The sequence below is a fragment of the Ctenocephalides felis genome, unplaced genomic scaffold (assembly GCF_003426905.1).
Source record: "Ctenocephalides felis isolate EL2017-DRISC unplaced genomic scaffold, ASM342690v1 CF-g0.4_SCAFFOLD_03570, whole genome shotgun sequence".
NCBI lineage: Eukaryota > Metazoa > Arthropoda > Insecta > Siphonaptera > Pulicidae > Ctenocephalides > Ctenocephalides felis.
In genome coordinates this window covers 11,368,861-11,392,696 of record NW_020539724.1, presented here as the reverse complement: position 1 = coordinate 11,392,696, position 23,836 = coordinate 11,368,861, and the positions used below count along the sequence as shown (strand labels likewise).

General features: G+C 29.6%; 2 protein-coding genes across 2 annotated transcripts in view; one reads left to right on the top strand and one right to left on the bottom strand.

The window, feature by feature from the left end:
- LOC113383313 (dual specificity protein kinase CLK2-like) overlaps positions 1–23,836 on the bottom strand; it is a 66,857-nt gene that overhangs the window by 22,185 nt on the left and 20,836 nt on the right. The window lies entirely within an intron of this gene.
- LOC113383387 (A disintegrin and metalloproteinase with thrombospondin motifs 4) overlaps positions 1–23,836 on the top strand; it is a 48,929-nt gene that overhangs the window by 8,186 nt on the left and 16,907 nt on the right. Inside the window, exons 2-3 of the mRNA XM_026621659.1 lie at positions 10,548–10,850; positions 21,086–21,181. Of these exons, the coding sequence (XP_026477444.1) occupies positions 10,560–10,850; positions 21,086–21,181 (387 nt within the window). The 5' untranslated portion in view covers positions 10,548–10,559. The remainder of the gene's footprint in view (positions 1–10,547; positions 10,851–21,085; positions 21,182–23,836) is intronic.

The following is a 23,836-nucleotide window of genomic DNA, read 5'->3' as shown; positions in this document are numbered from 1 at the left end:
TATAATTCCAAAATATTCATCTGTATAATTATTCAAAATATCTATCAACATATGCTGATTAATTCATAACATTTATTCATCATCAAAATATTATTAGAAGATCAGCTAGTATGAAACTAGAAACTCTATTCAACTTATTACAAACAATATAACGCAAAATTTCAGCAAACGTAGCAAATAACAATATTCAAGGTATAGTTTATTAACTTTTATCTATTTTCATACAATACTTTTTCAAAATCAACAATAAATACAATTGTTTACATGCGTAAGAAATATATGAATAACTTAATTTTTATGAGTGTTAGAGATTTTATACATTGTTTTTTAAAGTGTAATTTATTGCTCAAGTTTTGCTATTGTTATAGAATTTCAGCACTGATTTCAAAATTTGAACATCGCAAGTGTGAATTGCGACCTAGAATTCCGTATAATTATAGAGAAAAATAGTATTTTGGAATGAATGATTATCATTAGATAACTGTTCTAGATTTTGTAATGAAAGACTCATTTTCTTAAAATAGGCATTATAATAAAAACACGCCTTTTGAATCTTCTAGATTTTGTAATATTAGATTTATTAAAAGACAACTTAGCGGTCGACCATCCTTTTATATGTGTAATAAAAAATAATATTAATGATAATTTTAGTGGATATGTTCATATATTGATTAATCGCGCAAAATTTTAATTGCTATAATATAATCTTATAGATTTTTCAGTGGTTCTCTCAGTTTATAATAAATAATAAATTGGCCAAATCATTTATAATTTTCATTGAAGCTATATTTCATTTATAATATCGTGAAGCGCATTATTGAAAATCAAAAAGTGGGTAAATTAATGAATATGTCGCTTATATAGGTGCAGATATTTCAGTTAGAGGGCGTCCATTAATCACGTGATCAATTTTTTAAAGATTTTTGAACCCTCCCCCTGGCGATATAACGTGATATTCAAAATTACCCTCCTCCCCCATCAAAAACTACGTGTATTTTTAGTTACGAGAAAAAAATGTACAATTTTTGAATTTTTTTTGAAAATTTTTGGAATAAAAAAATTAGGTAAAAAATAAATGCACGTGATATCATACTATGTCCCTCTCCCAAATCGCGTATATTATATAAGTCTAACATGGCCCATGTAGTTTTTAGCATCAGACACAAAACTGACATGGTGATGAACGTCTTAAGGGGCACAACTGGTGTAACCGCCTAAAAAAAGGTGATTTTTGAGAAGTTATATTAAAAAAACTGCTTTATCAATCATTTCCAAATTTTAGGAATGTATTTATACATGTTTTAAGAATACAAAATAATTCTTGAAGAAAAAAATTAAATATTTTTTAAGTTATCGTCGATCTCCAACGGCGCGACAAAAAAAGGCCTTTCACTGCTGCAGTGATTCCGGCCTTCTACGTGGATGAAACTTAAAAAAAAATTCTTGTTAAACTCGATAATATTGTCTGTAAAATGAACTACGATGAAGAAAAAAAAATAAAAATTGACAAAATGACGGCGTTTTTTTAAAAAAAAGTCGAATTTTACCCAAAATTTTGGTCGTTTTTGGACTGCCAAAATTCGATTTTTGATCCGATCAAAAAATCGATAGTTCATTTTACGGAAAACTATATGTAAAATATGTAAAAAAAAATTCGATAGTGATCGGATCATTTGTTTTGGAGTAATCACTGCAGCAAATTCGGAAAATGCTGTTTCGAGAAAAACACGTTTAAAGATTAAATGATTGTTATACTATATACTATATATAAACTCTTTAAATGGCTGTAACTCAAAAACTATTTAAGATATCGATTTAAAATTTTGGTATTTTATTAAAGGTATAACCTATCGAAATATAGAAAAATTGAAAATTCGATTTTTTTTTAAATTTCACACTAGTTGTGCCCCTTAAGTACAGAACCCTAAAATGCACGTATCATTTCCCCGCCGATTGTTCTGGTTACGCGGTCCGTGTAAGCGGTCGTGCACCGCTCCGGTAAGAACTTCACCTGCGACAAATCGGGCACAAGGCCGGACGTGCTCGCATTGTGCTAATGTATTTTATTAAATCGAAGTATAAATCAAATATATTGTCTTACGTCGCCAATAGAACAATGTCCCGGCTGAGTACACCTGGACAAGAAAAAAAAATCATTATCAGCTGCAGAACTTGCCGACTGAGCCTATTGTGCAATCTCGAGCGCGATCAAGATAACCACTGACCGAGAGTTGTATGAATCATGCAAATTAACCCTTGTTTTTCTTGTAAAGGTACTTATTTCAATTAAATAGAGTAATTGATATAAATTATTCTGCATGTGTGCTGAGTCAGACGAGAAAATAAACTTTAATAGAATATTAGTATAGCAGGAAAATGGTAAAGCACGTTGCTTGAGACACTAGCAACATTCAAAAGTTTCCTAATCTTTGTAGAAAAATATTTGTTTGGTAGATAGTTTATTAACGTAATGACGTACTAATTAATATTTAGACTAGCAATAAATTAGAACAATATTTTTCATTTAACAGGGCAATCAACTGTCTGACGCTATATATTTTTATAATATATATTTTCAATAATAATATAAACCTTCACAATTAAAAAATATTTTATACTAATAGTAATAAAAATTATATACCCAAAATTAATACTCTACGTTACAACCCTCAATTTTGAATTATCTAAAATGACAAATTCATACATTTAAAAATATAAAGAATCCAATACTTAAATCTGTAAAGCAGATATATTTTTATATTCGCGAAAAGGCACAAATAATAAATAAACTAGCTGTAAGTGGAATTCTGTCTTGAGGCATTTATGGCATCGTGCCTCAAGGCAAATTGCTGGAACTTCCCGTACCGAAATGTTCGAGGAATACTGAATGTTTTCAAATAGATTATTATAAATATTGTAACATTGTCTAATATTTATGAGAATTATATAAACTGAATTGCAGAGTTGAAAATATTTGTAAAGTATATTAGAACTATAGCCAGAATTAAAAATAAAATCTGAAATATTTTTGATAAAACAAAAAAAAAAAAAAAAAAAAAAAAAAAAAATTTAACAAAATTTTTTTTTCCAAAATCAATTATTTTGTTAAGACAAGCAGAAAGTTCTTTGAATCATTTAAATCGGACGCTTAGTTCTCTCAAAAACTGCCATTTTTTACATATTTAGCTCCATATCTTCGAAATGGCTGGGCCTGCCTTTGCCAAAAACTAATGAGCACTTCTCCCAATCATTACTAATTGAATGCTTTTTAGATCATTCAAATCAGATACTCCGTTCTCTCAAAAATTCGATTTCTATTTTCTGCACTCTTTGCTCCGTATCTCCGAAACGGCTGGACCTGCCTTTGCCAAAAACTAATCAGCTCTTTTCCCTATCAATAGGAATCGAATGTTTTTTGAACCATTCAAATCGGTTGATCCGTGCGCCCTAAAACGTGACTGGAAATTTGTATCCATACATACATACACACACACACACACACACACACACACACACACACACACACATCCATTTTTTCTGAGGTATGCCAAAACGTTCAAAAACCTTCAAAACGTCGAGAAATGTTAAAATTTTCAATTCCGATTTTCGGCCCATTACAATAACTTACCCTACGGGAAGTTAAAAAGTAGTTTTGAACAAATAATGAATTTTTCTATATGCATACTCTTCAAGACACTTACTAGAAGCTTTTATCACGTGTGTTCCGTCTAATTTCTTATGTAAATATGCAAACGCATTAAAAACCAAGCATAAAGTGAATATACAAACCATTCATTTTTATTTAATACACTACGAAATGCAAATTTGTAAACTATTATGAAGACCAGGAATAAGCTTGAAGATGCTGCACTAAATGAAAGGTAACATACCTTTTATCGGCAATTTTGGCATATAAAACTATAATCAATTTTGGTCTTAGTAAGATAAACATGATTTCGTGCTGTAATTTAAAATCTTGAAAACTCTAGTGTTTTTTTTAAATTTTTTTTTAATAGATTTTTTCCTATTCTAATGTTTATTGAATCTTCTAAATCGTTCGATTCGTGCTCTCAAAATCGTCGCCTTAAATTTGTATCCCATATACAACCATTTCTACTCATGCTAAAATGTTCACAAACCTCGTAACAGGAAGAATTAAACAAACATTTTATTATTCAAATGTCATTATATCATAATGGTAATGATCCCGATGACAAAATAATTCGCCTATTATTGTGTTACTTACAGAAATCTCCTTCCTATGATTATATACTCGTTCCGACAAAACATTTCAACATTTACTTTCTCATAGTTTGATAATCTTTAATTACCACATGCAACCGTGATCTTTCGATTCCCAAGCTTGTGAGTGAGTTCGTCTTTTCATTCGACTAACTATAAGATGCAAAATAAAAACTTTCGGATTCTTTTTTATATTCCTTGGCTTCTCGATTCATTTCACACAATTCGAATGGTCCATTGTTGAGATCATGTAATTATATAACAGTGTGATATCACGATTTTTTAGGAGATGATTTAATCTAGATTGAAAATTTGGTAAAAATTTTAATAACCCTTCATAAATGAATCTTTGGAAACCAGGATCACCTAGATTAAAATATAGTGAGCTAAGTATATTTAATAAATTGTATTACAAATGAATTTTTCAAATGAGACTGAAATTTGAGATGAGAGCGCCGGCAGCAATATGAAATCCACATAAGTTCCACATAGATGTCACAGCACTGAAGCAAGCTTATGGATTTCAGATTGCTACCGCCGCTCAGATCACACAGTGTTTACTGGGAATTTTGCAATTATTTGACCTTATCTGATCGTCGACGAAAAGTTAATTAATAATTTACTATATAATTATTCTTATAAAATTAATAAATAATATTATTTTTATTATATTCGAAAATACTTTCTTTTCGATTAATCTTAAGTAAAAATAAGCATTTTTTTGCGGTTTTCATAGATACTTGAGCATATAATGGTCCAAAATTTTATAGAAACACAATAGAACAAACATCTCACTATTACAATTAGCGTAGTAAACCTCATAAAATACACAAAACCCATGTTTATCAAAACTTAATAAATCTGGGAACTTTTCACGCATTGTATGGCAATTTCGAAGCAAAGAAATGATTCCGTTTTCAGATTATAATCGCCCACAAAGAGTGTATATAAAATTAACAATCTGTATAACAGGGAAAGTACACTTCTATCGGGTTATACAACTCATATTCCACATCCGTACACATGACTATTGTTCCAATAGATTGCAGCTACATAATCACTAAATTTACTCATAATTTCATAAAGAATAATTATTGCACAATTTTTAAGATATAGTAGATTGGAGACTCATTTACCGGGATATATCAAAGTTTCACAGAACGTGCTGAAAAAGTGAAAGATCAAGACAATTAAATATAAAACATCATAATATATGACAAGAACAATATTGATAAAAAGATATTAAAAAAGAAACGAAGTACGTTAGCTATTCGACAATTATTGATTCCATAATTATTGGATAAAAATGTCTAGTTTGTAATAAATGAAAAAATCAATCAAACTTAATTTCCGATGTATTTTTTATTCTACTTTGAAATATTTTATTATTTTAAAACATATGTAACAATAATCCATTCAAATATAGGCCAGTTATTTCTACTGATCATCTAACAACTGCAAAAATGCCTAACATTGAATAACATTTAATAAATGTATACCAATATCATCTAATACATAACAATTACCTTAAACGTACGGCTACTTGCGTTTTTTTTCTCAAACATTACGAAATACTGGCAACATTTGCCATTGAAAGTATCCGTTCAATTTATAGCAATGAGAATACACAATGATTATTTTGCCTGTTACCAAGGTAAAGCCAATTTGACAAGAGATCATAATCATTTTGTGATGATCCATGGTAAATTTTGAATTTGTGGTTCGCATAACGAGGGCAAAAACAAATTAATTAATATAAATAGAATAAAAACGCCGGAGAAAGTGTTGATATAATATTAACACACTTCGGATGCAGAGCACTTGTGGTTCGAGAGAAATTTATCGCTTTTGTCTATTTTTCAATTTTTTTTTTAAAGTGTTGGCAAGAAGTTTGTTAAGAAATTTTATACGGTCGGAAGGTAAACCAATGATATGGACTGCTGAATATACATGACAAAATAATTTAAAAATGTGACTGACAAATGTTACATAATGTTGAGAAAATGTAATTTTTGGGATAATTATAGTAGGACTACAAAAATAGGTCATCTTTGTGAAATCAGTTCATAGAAGTTAATGCAATCAGTAAAAATATTACAAATTTTACATCGAAACGTAGTTGATAAAATCACTTATTCAAAATATTCACAGAAAAGCAAAATCATTTTTAATTCAAAAGAAATGTTATGATTAACATATAGGAATTTCAAGGTTATGGAAAAAACTGAGCGTTTTAGCAGATCATTTGTTAATTGCATCACTATTTTCTATGATCTCTCATTATGTAAAATTGAAAATTGAGAAAAAATATGAATGATAATAGATAAATGATAAAAGTATCTGTGGAATCAATATTAAACTATTAAAATTCATGAACGTATCTAAGAAATTTAAAATAGATCACTACTGAAATTGAATGAATAAACGCATGCTATTTAAATATTTAAAAAAATGCATCTATTTAACAAAAAATTAAACAGTTTCATATGATAGAGATAATTTTAAGTCGATTTAAAAGATATATTAATTGATGATTATGAAGATTCCAAGTTTAATATTTATCAATAAATATTTGATCAAACTTGAATTGTTAAAATATAGAAATGCAAAGAAGTGCAATTTGATAAAAAATGTGAAGTAAATCATAAAAAATGTAAGTTCAAACACAATTATGTGTTTCTTACGATTATATAACACCAAACTGTATCCGATTTGACAATTATAATAATTCGATTTGAACACAACGTAATTTAAAAGAAGATTCATATTATTGTTGACTAACTAATTCCGTGTAGCATTTCGAAAATCCCGCTGAGCTTTTTCGTAATTCTCATTTGCGGCGTTTGGATTTTGTCATTGTCTTACTCGCTACCTCAGGTTGCTCAATAATTCGCAGAGACTCTTAAAATAGGTCAAATAGGACATTGAATCTAGTTAAATTTATTTTATCATCAATTATAATAAATGATAATATAAATATAATAATAATAAATAATGAATGAATTAGATAAAAACAGTATTTTGCTTCAAATACGACAAATTCTTATATTAAGTAAATAAATCAGTAGGTTGCCGCGTCGTTTTTTACAGCTCGCTTACTTAAATTTCCAGTTACGGTTTAATATACCATAACCGAGTTGGATTTTGAAATTCGTTATTAAATTTCATTACATTTGTAAATAATAAAAAAGAGCGTTGGTAATAATAATTTGTATATCACGCTTCGAATAAGCCAACCTTGAGCAACTGTTGGAAACGTTTTCGCAAAATTTCATTATGGATGGACACAAAAAATATTCTAAATTGATTTTTGATGCATTTTGAATAAAAAAGTAATAAATTGAAATAGGCAATTTGTTAATGATGTTTTTATATGTGTTGATAATGAATTGCTGCTGAAATGGATAGATTATTTACACTGTAAACTTTTTTAAAGTGAGAACATTGCTCTAAGACAAATCATTATAAATTCTCTATAAATATTAAAAATTCCTATGCAAGTTATGTACGTCTTATAAACTCTTGCGTAAATTTATTGCACTGAAAATAAAATCCGTAACAAATTCTGATAAATAAAATAATTTAACTATCTTTCACTAAACTTTTACCTTACATAATTTAGGTAATAGCTATTACGGAAAATAAAACTGTTGTTAATTGAACTGCGTTCGTCATATCCATGCAACTTCTATATAAATTGGGTAATACCATTTATATTAAAGCTGTTGATTACACATGCCAAAAAAGAGCAAATCACTAAAAAAAATTATGATCACGGCATACGTGTTTTTGATCTCTGATTTCCATAATAGTAATATAATAATTTGTTTACAAATCCATTAGGCCTTGCAGCGATTGATTACATAAAACGTTCAGAATAGTTATTATAGTTGCAATGCTGTTTTTTAATATCTAAAACACGATTTTTCTAATAATAGCTCATGCATTTTCTTGTAGACAGAACTTATGAATAATAAGTGGCTGATCCATCATTTCCAATAATGAAAAATATGCTTGGAAACAATATAGTCGATGTTTGATACTTCCTAGATGACTACTACACAATTATACAATATTACTAGAATTTATTTATGAAAGTAACAAAATAAATTCTTCAATAAGCTTTATTGATTTTATAATTATCACAAACAAGAAATTTTGGTAAATAATCTCTGGTGACATTTTCATTATAAGTCCTAATATGTTCAGTAAAATACTAATCTTCATATGTTCAAAAGTATTTTTCTTAAAATTTTCCTTGTGTTCCTACTTCCACTACTTTTATAAATTTTTCTTCTGATTATGACTTCTTGATTAAATGAAATGATAAAGATTTTTAACTCATCCTTTCAAAGACAATTGCCGTCAAGAAGTTTACATATGATGAGAAATAGATCAAGTTTAGCTTCCAGCCAGTCGTCGAAATCTCTGTTATCAGCTTTACCAATACGTTTAAATACACATTTTTAGTAAGATTGATATTAATTAATTAATTAAAAAGGACAGTTGGCTTATATATATATATATATATATATATATATATATATATATAATGAATAAATAAATAATAGGTAGTGCTGCTCTGGAGAAGGTCCGTGAGCTGAGTTAAAGTCCAACTCGGTTCAGAGAAAAATAGCGTGAGAGATTTCTCATTGCCATTTCACACCGCAGTGCTTATTTTCAATTGAAAACATATTTTTGATCTATATTTTAAAGTGAAAATCGCTGCTACCCGATGTCTTATATGTGTATTTATATGTAGAAACAAGAAACTATTACTTAAAGCCTTTCCTTTCGAACACACCTCACTAAATCTGTATAATATGATCTACTATTTCCGCAAAACGCACGACACACGGCGGCTTTTCAAATACTGTCTCTTACACCCGGAAGCAACAATTTCTTGTCAAAGGAGAAATAATCGTTGAGTTAGCCGAGCCAATAAACTTGTATATAATGCACGATTTAATTGGCTAATGGGCATATAAAATTACGCAATAATAAAAATAATCGTCTGGTACAGTTGAAGAATGAAAAGCTCTTTAAAAACAGCGCTGGAGGAAAAATGATATGTTTCTCTGACAACAAACTCGTTGTTTATTTTTTTACGTAAGACTTGACAAATAATGTATAATTAATTAAAACCTGTAAGTTATCTTACACAGATAATAACCAATATTTTCCAATCAGCGCTTATCGATTCCCGCAGGCAGAATGTATGGGATATCCCAATCGGATTATGTAGGTACTTCTGTTTTTTTCTCAATTTCATGTCGTAATTAAATATATTGAAATTAAATAAAAGAAATAAATAGTGAAAGGTGTTATAGAATGCATCAGGAAGTGCGGATGAATGGTTTAGTCTGAGAAAATGCAAACAAAAATAAAAACAGCTATAAATTGACAAAAAGTGAAAAAACTGACTAGTACTTATTGCAAGTTAACTGACTTCTTGACTCAGTTTTAATAGAAATAATAATAATAAAATTGATATGGTATCTATTTTTTTTTTCAAATTTGTATGATCAAATATAAAAAAGCAACATTTAATTAATGATGAAAATATTGACTGCTAAACAAATGTGGTTAAAAACACTTTCATACCCAACGACAATTTATGGTCGTATATTATGTACAAATTTCACAATACCATATACATAAATTGTTCTGTAACCGCAAAATATCAACATTGAGATGGATCATACCTAAATCACAAACAAGTTCCTTCTTAGATTTATTGACTATCTACAAAATAATGTACTGAGAGAATAATACCAGCTCATATAATAATAATATTAATATCCATTGAATGAAAAACAACTTTTCTAATTGAAGATTCTCATAAATATGTAAATATTGCAGCTTCAATTAGTTTGTACATACTTAACGATGTTTTAATATTTATTCATTGCAAATTATAGAAATATAAATATAACTCGTGTATAAACTTTACTATATGATAATAAACTATAAATCATTATTTATGATCATAATAAATGAGCAGAATCTTAAGATCCTAACATAAACTCAGTCAGTGAAGTCATATTTGATTCCAAAAATTAGTAGATGTATCTCAAAACGTTATTTCTACAAATCTATTCAAACCTACTCATTTTAATATTTTGGTTTGAAATGTAACATTTTCAGATTTTTGGAACTAAATGAACAATTTCATAAATCAATAGTAATCAGCAATAGTAATAAGACCAATTTTGATAAAACAAAAAAAAAATTTACAATAATAATGAATATTCAATGAATTTATTCTTCAATTCATTTCTAATTTTTCAATCTATTCTTTCCAGATTCACACGAGTATGAGTACGGATGACCTAAGGTCAGTTTTTCACGTAGACCACATAGACGACGTGCCTTCGTATCAAATTGTGCCTTTAGAAGAAATTCGAAGAAATAAAAGAGAGACGGCCTCATCTTCAGATGAAGATGCAGGTGGTACAAGAAAAATGAGATTAGAAGCTTTCGGGAACAGGATAGATTTGGTCCTCAAACCCAATAAGGGTTTGATAAGAGGTGATAAGATTCGGATGTGGAACGCGGTGGCCGATGCTAATAGTACTGATGGGATGCAGTATGAAGAAATTGTTGAGGTAAGAAAATAATAAATAAATTTAAAACAATCAATAATAATTATTTGATAATTAAGCCATGAACAGTTCTTGAGACTATGCTACCATTTGGGACTTTTTGAATTTCAAAGATCTATAATTTAACATCAATGATAACATCTTGTCCGATTCGACAGAAAGTTTAGGTAGCAGACGTCAATTAAGTCCAATTCTAAATAACAACTTATTTTGCAATGCCATTTGAAGTGGTATCCAAAGTTTTACAAGTTCAGACTAGACTGTCACCTAATTGACCCATTAGCAACCAATTTTTAATAAAAAGCACATTAGCAATAATACAGTTCAACGTTCAATGAGCAAAATAAGCACTTCCATAGATGATGCTACAAATTGGAACTTTTTGAATTTCAAAGATCTATAATTTAACACCAATGATAACAACTTGTCCGATTCCACAAAAAGTTTAGGTAGCAATTAAGTCCAATTTCAAATAACAACTTATTTGCGATGAAATTTGAAGTTATGTCCAAAAATTTACAAGTTTAGGCTAGACAGTCACCTAATTAACCCATTAACAACCAATTTTTAACAAAAAGCACATTAGCAATAATACAGTTCAACGACCAATAAGCAAAATAAGCACTTACTAAGATGATGCTACAAATTGGAACTTTTTGAATTTCGAACATCTATAATTTAACATCAATGATTACATCTCATCGGATTCGACAAAAAATTGAGGTAGCAGACGCCAAGTCCATTTTCAAATAACAACTTATTTGCGATAAAATTTGAAGTTATGTCCAAAAATTTATAAGTTCAGGCTAGACAGTCATCTAATTAACTCATTAACCCAATCAAAAACAATAACTTTGAAGAATTCTATAAAACGCACAAAAACAAAAAAAAGCTCCCGATTTAAATAGAACATTGTTTAAAAATCCTCCGAAATCGATCAAATCAATTAAATATACTAAATAAGCAATGAGCACTTTTTATATGGTTATGCAAAAATTTGAATTTGCCTATATAATAATTATTATTTATATCAACAATAAAAATAAATTTGGACTTCTTCCAAAAATAACCATACTATCAAATTGTAACATGTTTGTTCTTGGCAGCATTTCATCTGGTTCAACAAAAAATTTAGGTAGCAGACGCCAATCAAATCCAATTTTGAATAACAACTTATTTTCGATGTTTTATAGCTACCCGAAGTTTTACATTTTTAGACTAGACAGTCATCTAATTAACCCATTAACCCCATTAAAATTTAATAATAATTTTGACGAATTTCATAAAACGCACATAAGCAATAATAAATCGCAATAACAATCCATCAGAATCAATTAAATGTAGTCTTTGAAAAAATAGCAAATTGATAATAAAAAACCAAATAAACAATTTTTAACACATAATAAATATTAATAGAATTATAATTACTTAATTAGTGAATGATTGATTTGCAAAAAGTCGATAGAAAAACATCAAAACATTAAATGACGATGAGGCTAGACCGAAGTGTTGGCCGAAAAATATTGTTATGATAATATTGATTGAAATTGAAGTTTTTTTAAATCAATAACGATTTATTGCTTAAATTGCAAAGGTGTCATAATTAATATTTTGATGATTTATGATGAAGTGACTGGGATCATCATCATATAAAGAAAACTCTTCAGACCTCTTGATATTCCCATTGAAACATTTTATTGAACACCTATTGATTCGCTAGAGTTCGTTTATTATTTTATTCTCAAACAAAGTACCTTTCTGTCAATTCTCGCTTGAGTTCACAGTTTCAGAAATAAAATCGCCAACAATATATTTTTGCGATCAATATCCGCATTTTCAACACCTGTCGACTCCGGCGCGTTGAGGAAAAGAAGTCGCAAATGCTTGCTCAATAATTTCAGATTTTGACGGCCAACTGTCCCATTATTGAAAACAATTTCACAATTTACAGTGAAATTTAGGAAGGCATTAAAATGTCGAATCGAGATATTTTTTATTACACCGGAAGGCGTGAGATGTTCACTTTTTAATTTCTTTGGCCGTTCAAGGCTTTCGGAGTCCTTGAGGAAAAGACTCTCATGAGAAAAAGATGCGCCGATATGAAGATAAATGTAATTGAGATATGAAAGATTTTTTAATAAAATATTAACTTAATTAAATGAGATCTTGAAATTATCATCAATCTAAAAATCTCTATTTGTAATCTGTATTTCATCTGAAATTTATCTGGTCTGTAAAACTGACCCAAAACTAGATACCTATTCTAATTGAAAAATGTTTTTTCTGGATAGTTAAAAAAACAGATTATCACTATTATTACTTCAATTATATTATAACAACAAAAATTAATTATTGACTAAGAACAAAGCGATTAGAATTTTTTGTCCCTGTGTTTGATACATTTACCAGATACGGTCAACTAACTAAAAACTAGAAATGAAAGTCAACAAATTAGATCCCAATCAAAGTCATCACGACAAATATGAACCACATTACCAATTTGTCAATTACCATAAGAAATTGCCAAAAAAATCTGTCACAAGTAACATAATAAATACCATCTCTAATTGAACAATTATCGATTGTAATTTTTTCAAACAACAGACCTTGATATCAATCTCGATCTATTTTACGCTGACAAATTGATATATAATTATAAATCGAAACTGTATCATAGAAAAAAACCTCACATTCTTAAATGTCCACACAGTTTTTCGACAACATACACTTTTACTCAATTGACATTCAAACATTAATGATATTACCAAAATTATTTTTGAAAAAAAAAATCGAGAAACGATTCTGCAGTGACAGTGATGTATTTCTTGGGAAAAGGTCAGAGTTGTTCTGAAAACACGAAGATTGCCAATTATAGGCAAAACCTCGGCACGCCAAGTGCAAAACAAATGGATAGTAGTGACACAGATTTAAGTAGATAAAATTATTGAAATATAAAAAAAACATAAGTTGCCTTTTCGGATGTAAATGTCATATATGCATTATACAGGCTACATGTATGCATTTCAAAATAGAGATTGATTTGTTTACAAATACTGAAAAAGATTGGTTTAAAAAGCGTGTGCAACCCTATAATTTAATTCAGATTTAAAAAAAAATAATGACAATAAAATAATTCCATTACAAAATAAATTGTTTTAATAAAATTTTTATCCGAATCCTAAATTTTCTTTCTTTTGTTTGCAACAAAAATAGCACGTCTATTTTGCCATAAAAATCACGGAGTTCAGGGGTCATTGTATATTTTAAAAGTGAATGTTCTATGAAAATTATTACATAAGATTTAAACGATTTAATTATATTATCCTTGGCTTTATGACTTTAATGGAAATACTTTGTGATTGCGATTAAGATAAATTCAGATAGTTTCCGCTATTTTTGAAAATAAATTATAAATGATAATTTATAATAACTAATATAATTTGTAATGATCAAGACAAAAGTGTTTGTTAGTTTGTAAGTAACAATATTTTTATTATAGCGATTGATTTGGAACAATTTTAATCCGAACGGTTTGTAGCACTTGTGTATTCACCTGAGTTATTCTAAGGCCATCTTGCATAATTTTTCATGAATAATACCGTCGATAAATACAATAGGATTTATATTAATAAAATAACAAGAGATATTCAATGCCAGAACGATGTGTAGTAGCACATGCCGAGGCAATTAGCAATATGTTACAATCGTATACTACGTAGAAATTTAGTTTACATTTAATTTTAATGAGATTCACTTACATTATATTAGAAGTCATGTAAGATTTCTCAATATCTGCTTTCGGGTTCTTGGTATTAAACCTCAAGCACATTTATCCAGGACAACTAGCGAACTAGGAAAAATTTATAATGCAATCAGACCCAGACAAAATTACCATTATAGCGAGTTAGGTAAAAAAGTCATCTAAATAGATTATTATTATACTACTCATTGATAATTCAAAATTTATACAAATTACACACTTATTGAACTCTAATAATAACATAAATCACATACATACTTAATACATATATTTTATGTTTTTACTAGAAATAGTAATTATTCAAATACTTATATTTTACATCAATACAATTAATCAGATCACAATCTGACAAAAATGAGCAAAGAACAAATACTTTGTATACATAATCATATTTATACATATAATGTATCTATTACATGACATGACTAACGGAAGGACACAGATGTGAAGATCCTTATATCTTTCATTTAAATAAAATTTGCATACGGAAACCGTTGTTAACTATGTACTTGAATATTTGCGGGATATTGTTTTATGACAGTAATTATAAGGAGATATCTCAAGAGCGATCTTACAAAGAAATACCATATATCATGCAAGACGAAGCAACAAAGGCTATGATTAATTATTGTAATTTTTACGCGTTAAACGATCACCACGATACTGTTAGCAGAATGTAATTTATTATATTAATTTATATAAATATACATATATATATATATACTAGAAAACCCGACGAACTCCGTTTCGCCACCAGATGGTTTCGTGAGAAAGATATATATACTAGAAAACCCGACGAACTCCGTTTCGCCACCAGATGGTTTCGTGAGAAAGATGAAGAAATTTTGTTTGTTTTATATTTGAAAAGGAAAAATTTGATTTTATTGCACAACAGTAATGAATTTATTTCGATTACAAAAATAAAGTGTTTTTTAGTTAAACTTCTCTAAGTAAATGAAAGTGAATCCGCAAATTATCCGTTTCATGGAAGTGATCTTTGGTAAACCACATTTTTTGTTTTTTGGTCTGACGTTAACACAAACAAAGCGGATGGTTTTCCAACTCATGAGCTGGCAACGTGTAACTGCCCATGTGAAAAACAATAATTTTCTAATTGGCACGATGTCATGCACCATTAATTTTCTTAGCTATAAACCTTGCGGAGCTCGAGACCTTTCCAGCGAGTGCAAAATTGTCGAAATCGGTTCATGCGTTCTGGAGTTATTTCGTCAGGAAGGAAAACCCGACTTATTTATATATATATATATATATATATATATATATATATATATAGAAGATAATCTATTTGAAATTATTTAAAACAATTATTGATTATTTTCATTACTCGAAGTTTTAATTACGGTGCGTGAAGTTCCAGCAATTTGCATTAGGGCACGATGCCATGCACCACTAATTTTCTTAGCTATAGACCTTGCGGAGCTCGAGACCTTTCCAACGAATGCAAAATTGTCGAAATCGGTTCTGAAGTTATTTCGTCAGGCAGGAAAATCCGACTTATTTTTATATATATAGAAGATATAACCAGTTGCTTATAGGAACATAATTGGAAAGGATATATAAGTAATAATATCAGTAATATTTTTAACTTGGAAATCCCCAAAGGCGCGTTGCCCACTTGCGCATCGCAACCCTACACAAGCCGTAGATCCAGGTTAAGCGCACATCCTGGGACATGGAATGCGACGCAATCCTTTTTTAAGAACCATAATTTCAATAGATTCTTATTATTTTCGATGATAAGTTGATCCATATTACTAGCAACAAATTTTCAGTATGTTCGAATTAAATCATGAGAGTATTAAAGAATATATATGAATATTAAAAGTAAGTTCATTCCTCTTATTCGTTACCACAAATGTATGTATATTGACAATCATTTTGATTCCGTTCTTATTGATCAATATCAACAATGAATATAACAATTTATATGTCTCTCTAACAAAACGTATCCCACTGAGATTGTTTGGTTAAAAGTGAAACTTCCGCCGGTGCGGCTAGACGCAAAACGTGAATGTTTTATACGTTCAATGTATCTCTTGTTCTAGTCATGTCCGTGCAGACATATGTCGAGTACTTGCGGTGTTCCAGCTGCAAACAATAACCGCGACTCGGTTTCAATGAAATGAATTTCATTTTCAATACTCATAAAGACGGATTTATAACGAATAAATCTTTTAACTACTATTACGCCATTTAAGACCCATTTAAAACGCCCGTTAAAATTTAACTGGAATGCAGACTAGATTTCAACATTATGAAGCGGTACTCTACGTCGAAACACTTTGTCTTATGTTATGTTAGTCAAATTTATGATTAACATCTATATAGGGTGTCCCAAAACTTAACGTCAAGCCAAAAAAATGATAGTATTGGCTGTAACTGTCCTGAAAAAATTTAGGAAAAATAATATCTAACGTTGTTTGGAGTTCATGAGTTTTCAAGTGCTACCTTGAGCTTTGGAGAATTTGTGACCTTTTTTCGGTTATTGTGCTTAATTTCTTTTAATTTTGTTTATTCAAATCTTGGATCTGTAACCGTAAATAACATTGCTATAAAATAATGACGCAATTGTTCCAAATTTTCAGGAATTATGACTTTTTGTTGAATTATGAATTTAAATGAAATCGATCCACTTTGAAAGGACCTCCTTTAAAAAATGTACTAAAGTATGGTGGCAAGTTTTATCTAAAGTTGGCGCATGTAATCAGAATTGTAAATGGTAAAACGCTTGATAGTTTTATGAATTTCCAGAAAAAAACATAAATACATAAAAATGTTTGTTATACGCGCAAGCTACAACAATGTCTTGTCAATGTCAGTTTTAAGTTTACAACCAAAATGGTCACAACTTCACCAAAGCTCTGGGTTACACTTAAAAGCTCATAATTTCCAAACAACGTAGAATGATTTTTTTCCATTTTTTTCAGGATAGTTAAGATCAATACTATCACCTCTTTTCGGTTTGAGTTCTGGGACACCCTGTTTAAACTATGTATTTAAAAATTAATAGATAAAAACTGAAAATATAATATGATTTAATTATGCAAACATTTTATTATAAGTAGATAATTATAGACCAATAATATGTTCAGTATATAACATGTTTGTAAAATGCAAAGCCTAACACTCTGTTTTTTATTTGAAACACTAACATCCGCCGGGTTTATTAAAGAACAACTGCAAAATAATAGATAAAATTTAATAACATAGTTAACTAAATGCGTCTAGTGTAATCAAATTAATAATATTTATATAATTTCGTGGCCATTACTCATTTAATAGATTAGGATATTAAACGTGGTTATTATTATTATAATTAAGTGGCCTGATTTATAATCTGAAATTAATTACGACACCTAATCCGCCTGTTATTAAACTCTATTGTTATTTTACAAAGCCTCAAATACAATCAGACCTGATTACCACGACCTTACTCAACTGAATGAATTCTCTTATTCTTGGCTACCAGTTCTAAAACTCTTTTTATCCGCTTACATCTATAACACGTACATTTATCTTTTATCCAAATGTCTAGATCAAAAACTGCTCTCAATATTTAAATCTAACAGATTAATTTAGAACCGGTTTAATTCCCGGCGGAAATAATCAGACGGTAACAAAAAATGAATTCAATTGCAATTTATGTGTAATATAATAGCACATTATATATATAGATCAATATATTTAATAGATTCGAAAAGAAAAGGTTATGTAAGACCGGTATCATTTGAGTTATATATCGTTATATTGATTGGGATAGCAAAATTGTTTTGCAATATTCAATTATTGTTACAGCAGAAAACTCGGATACATATAAGTATGTTTTTAGCACTTTTGCAGTTGAATATCAGATATGGGAACTTTCTTTTCGTTCCACATATTGCGCAATGTATCTCTGAATATTGTAGCTATAACATCGTTCTTAAAATAAGCAATAAATGATAAATCTTGAAGTTAACTTCGCAGAACAGATTTGAATGTTTCAGAGAAATTTTAGCAGTAAATCACAACAGACAGATTATTGCAAAACAAATAATGGATTTTATTATGGGTTATCTCAGAATTGTTCATTTCTTGAAACGTATCATTTGGGTTTATGGAATATGTATTTTCCCAAAGTATAAAAATTATAGAGTATATAAAACTTTATATCTTTCGTATATTTATAAGTGAGAAGTCTTTATAAATATAGTGTTCCATGACGCGTCTCGGCTGAATTATAATTTTTGACAATATCAAATAATTCGTATACAAATAAGAATAGCACATTTATGCAATGCAACAAGCGAAACTAAATGGCAAATCATAATTCTATCATTTCATATTATGGAAACTCCCAAGTATACAATTACTACTTCTTTAACCATTTCCCATTACATTGTGACGTAAAATGTACTCACTAAGCATTAAGCTCAACATGCGTGATTTATTAAACATAAATTGTATGGAAACTGCCGTGCAAATTAATATTCGTATTCAATATTGCGTTTAATGCAATTGTTATGTTACCGTATAACGCGCTGTCCGCGCTTGTGCAACGCAACCCTAAACGACCTGTCGATCCAGGTTAAGCGCACATTCTGGGACTTTGAATTCAGCCTAATAACGCTCATTTAGAACACTGATTTTAAAATAATTCTGATCTTTTCAAAATCATCAAAATTTTCATCAAATTTAAACAAAGAACATCAAGATAAGAATTGAAAGCCACTATTTCGCACTTTTAGCACAAAACTATATTTCTAATCCTTTCTTGAATTTCCGCATTGTCTCTATAAACAAAAACGGCTTCGGGACAATCGATCTGCCATTCTCCGCAAATGGAGTACATATCGTGAAAAAATCTTGAGAAAGTCGTTTGAAACATAATCGTCGTGCATTCACAAAAAAACTTACCCAAAGGGGTTTCAAATTGCTTTTATGTAAGACCCACATAACCAAATGCATATAGAATTAAGATACGTCGAAACTTACATGAAAATTATCGTAACCACTGATTTAAAATACAGATGCAGATCGATCTACTGTGATAATTTTTCTAGAGAATTTAGTGAAACTAACAATAAAACCTACAAAAACGCATATTCCAATTGATACAGAATTAGAAATCCAAATAAGCATTCTTTTTGACGCCAACGTTTTTTTGGAAACATACATCAATTGCTTTTGTACACCTACCGAAACATTTATTCATGAAAAGTAAAAGTACATTAAAATAAAAAAAATATCGATCGTTATTGATCTATTGATGGAATATGCGCTTAAGTAATTTCTCTTTTACTGATGATAAAAAATTATTTGACAGCATTATACAACGGGATATTTTTAATAACTTTTGTTTAATTTCTAAAATGTTCATAGATTATACTTTTTATGTTATTTTGTTAAGTTTCACTTGCTTAATGATTGTAACAGTAAGCAATTAGAAGAAATTAGTTTTCATATTGTCTTTATTGCCTTATTTACTGAAGAAAGTAAAAAAAATCGTAAATTAAGATCGTTATCTATGATAACACGGGACAGAAAATTAATAAAAAAAAATTAATATGGACAATGTAGTTTTGGTCCTCATATATTATAATTATTTTGTATTAAAAGTTCGTTCAAAATCCTTGATTTATTAAACTTTAGTAGAAAACGTTCTGTTTCAATAAAACACTATTTGGATAAGTTCATAGGTACTATTTGGAAATCTGGGCCAAATAAGTTCAGGTCAAGGTTTCAGAGTCTGGTCAAATCTGGTCAAGTAAGAAATAACGACTATGACAGACTCACGTATGAAGGACGTAATTATCGAACCTTTTGAATAAAAAAAATCTTCAAATTATCAACTTATCTATTACCAATGTTTTCAAGTTAATAAAAAAATAAACATATACATTTCGCACATGATATTTAGAACAAATACATAAAATGTATACAAACTGTTACGCGGATAGACAATCTCGGAGTCGACCAGTGAAAGATAAAGAGAATAAAAATAGAAGTGGTCAGGTTTCGGTGAAAGTTCTTGCCAAACTTGTTATAATTACGTGTGCAAACACATATGATTTAATCTATTCGATTCTTTCTCTTGATGCATAACATAATATACCACAAAAAGGCGACCAGAGTAAAAAAAAATGAATATTCAACAATGGTAATAAATAGAGTTGTCATTTTTACATGTATCAGATTGCTTGGGTATATATAAATAAATACAACAAAAAATTATACGTCATGGTCTCATATATCAAGATGTATATGTTATGTTTACAGATTAATACAGGGTTTGATATGAATTTAATAATAAAAACGTCATAGAGTCGCATAAATATTAAATAAGCCAAATTGACTTGATCACCAATTGACCTAAATACTAAAAAATAGAGCTATCTGACCATAATTTTAATATAATGATTATTATTTAATATCATTTTTCCGAGTTGTAATTAAATGAACCGTATTTCTTTTTCAGAATGATAGTGAGCCTCTAGGTGAAATATATCAAGATGAAGATAATATGGCAGCTTTCTTAATACGAAAAGACACCGAAAACGGTGGAATCATAGTGGTAAGTAAAACGTTTGCAGAATAAATTTCATATTTTTGAACTCTTAACATAAAAACAATAAAATGGCTAGGTTTTTCTTGTAAAAATACTGGTCAAATTCGAGTACTTTGGTGATTCATAAAGTGCAGCAGCAACCCTCCGATAACGCGGTGATCTGGGAACGCGGTTTTGTTATTACGCGGAGCAGAAATTGTAACAACCCCTCCGATCACACGGTTTTCGTCCAACAATCCATAAGTTTCTCCAGCGCAAACTATAAATGACTGTAAAGATACTAATGTGCATTTGCATTAGGTTGTGCAAAGTCCTAGTATTGCTGTAATACTATCCGTTTTTTAATGCATCTTCTGAACATACATTTCAAGATATTTTCACTCTATTTATCATCTATACAATGACAAAACACCTCCAAACACCTAATGAGCAATCGAGATTAACTCATTAACATTCCTCTAACAAAAGGCGTTTAAAGACACAAAAGCAAACAATTTTCACTCCCGCCTCATGGACTTCAAATTATGCAAACAAATAAGATTAAATAATACACCTAATAATCTTTTTTCGCAATTGAATCATATAAAAGACAAAGCCAGCGCCTGCGGTGACCATAAAATCAAAATGCGGTGCAAATTCCATTAGTAACACTTTTGTAAATCTGTCACGAGTTGGAAATGCAGACGGCCGGACGTAGAAATATTCATGCACGGACTAAAATTTGAAAAGGAAGTCGTTTTGTGTTTATTTGTTAAAAATTGAGTCAAATTATATGTAAATAACCATCAAGTTTATGCAAGTAATATGACAAAAGTAGTTGCATGGTAGTATAAAGTCCTAGTATTTCTTCTAGTCATTCTATCTTATTTCTCATTCTATTCATTTCAAGGCATAAGTCTTACTTAAGGAACAAATATTTCCTTTTATTCTTCCTTTGTGTTACGATTTAGAGTTCAAACAGATGTATATGCCCCGTACACAAATACACAATTCTAGACCATAAAATCTTTGCAGCTGCGTTGTTGTATACTATTCACAAACGACAGTAGTATTTCATAAATAGCTTAGATTGTAATCAGAGCACAAGTCTCCATATCTCACTCTCTACAACCAACTCTTGTTGTGTTCTCTCAATTTATAAAAATCGTGAAATATGCCGCACTGTCATGACGAAGTCAATTCTTGTCGGGTCATGACTCTCAGAACGGCGGTGCAGACACGTGGGTGTGGAAAATGGACCCACTGTGCAAATATGGGTTGTGATTGCTTTAATAGACAGTATAACGGATTAGAATTGGTTTGGTAGATTAAATGATTTGATGAAATTGATAATGTGCATGCACCGATGACAGGGATTAGAAATTTAGAGGATAGTTGATCGGTTGAAGCGATACTGTAAGCTGGTTGACGCATGGAAATAAACCATCGATGCAATTTTGTGATTTTGAACGAGTCTGCCTCTACTTTTTCTTTGTGGATAAAATTGTTCGTTGTATTTACTTTTATTATGAGAAACTAGTGAAAAAGTGGCTCGGCCGATTGTCGAGCAAAACTGATCAACGCGAGTCCTGACCCATCAATTTTCATTTCATCCAATAGGCCTTTAAAGGTTTGAGATGGGTGCTACCATTTCAGAAAAAATGTCGATGAAATAACGCATACGTATACACATACTATTTCCAATTTTGAACTCACAAAACAGCAAGTCAGATTTTCTGGCAAAAACAAAGCCTGAACTTCTCCTTCGGGCACATGACGTTTAAGGTATCACAGCAAAACATTGATTGAAGTACATGCAATTCTGATAAATCAATCTAAATGACCGATTTGGATGTTTATTAAAAATAAATATGAAAAATTGTATTGCTTGAACTGTTTTAGATACATAAAGCTAGTATCACCCATATTGAATTGACACTGATCGTCACGATTTGTGGGTCTGTGAACAAAAATTTGGGAACGTGAAAAATTAAGCCATGTCTCCATTATCCCCTGCCTATTTCTTGTTGCAATTTGATTTAATTATTCACGTACATCTAATTAATTTTAATTAGAACAAAAGCGCGCAATCTTCTCATATCAACTCCATGCAATCAACGGCACGTCTAGTACCTAAGCCAAGATCTCTCCACTTTCAGACAAAGACTTATTATTCAGGTCCTTATTTGGATTCGTAATTTACGCAAAATTTTTTGCACAGGTGACAAATCTACAAAATCTTTTTCCACCACGGTTCAAGGATCTATGCATACGTAATTCTCTCTAGACCGGTTTTATAATATTTGAACGGGACGAGCTGTCTGAATCTCATACGACACGGTTATAAATTTGGATTTCAAGCGGGATTCATCGAAAATATGCAAAATGAATATAATTATGTTTTATATTTGTATTTGTGATTCTTAACTTTGCGTAAATGTCACCTGAAACGAAAATTTTTATATAACAAGTTGATTGTAAATCGGTGGTTATCTTAATGTTATGCAATTTACTTCAGTGCCTAATTTTGCTAATTGTTTTCCAAGGACTAACTTGTAAAAGCGTTTTAGATTTTTATAGATATATAAAATGGTAATAAATAGTATTTATATGACAACGATATATCATTACATATACAGACATAAAACGGATCTCTAAAGAAATAAAACACGAAAATATTCA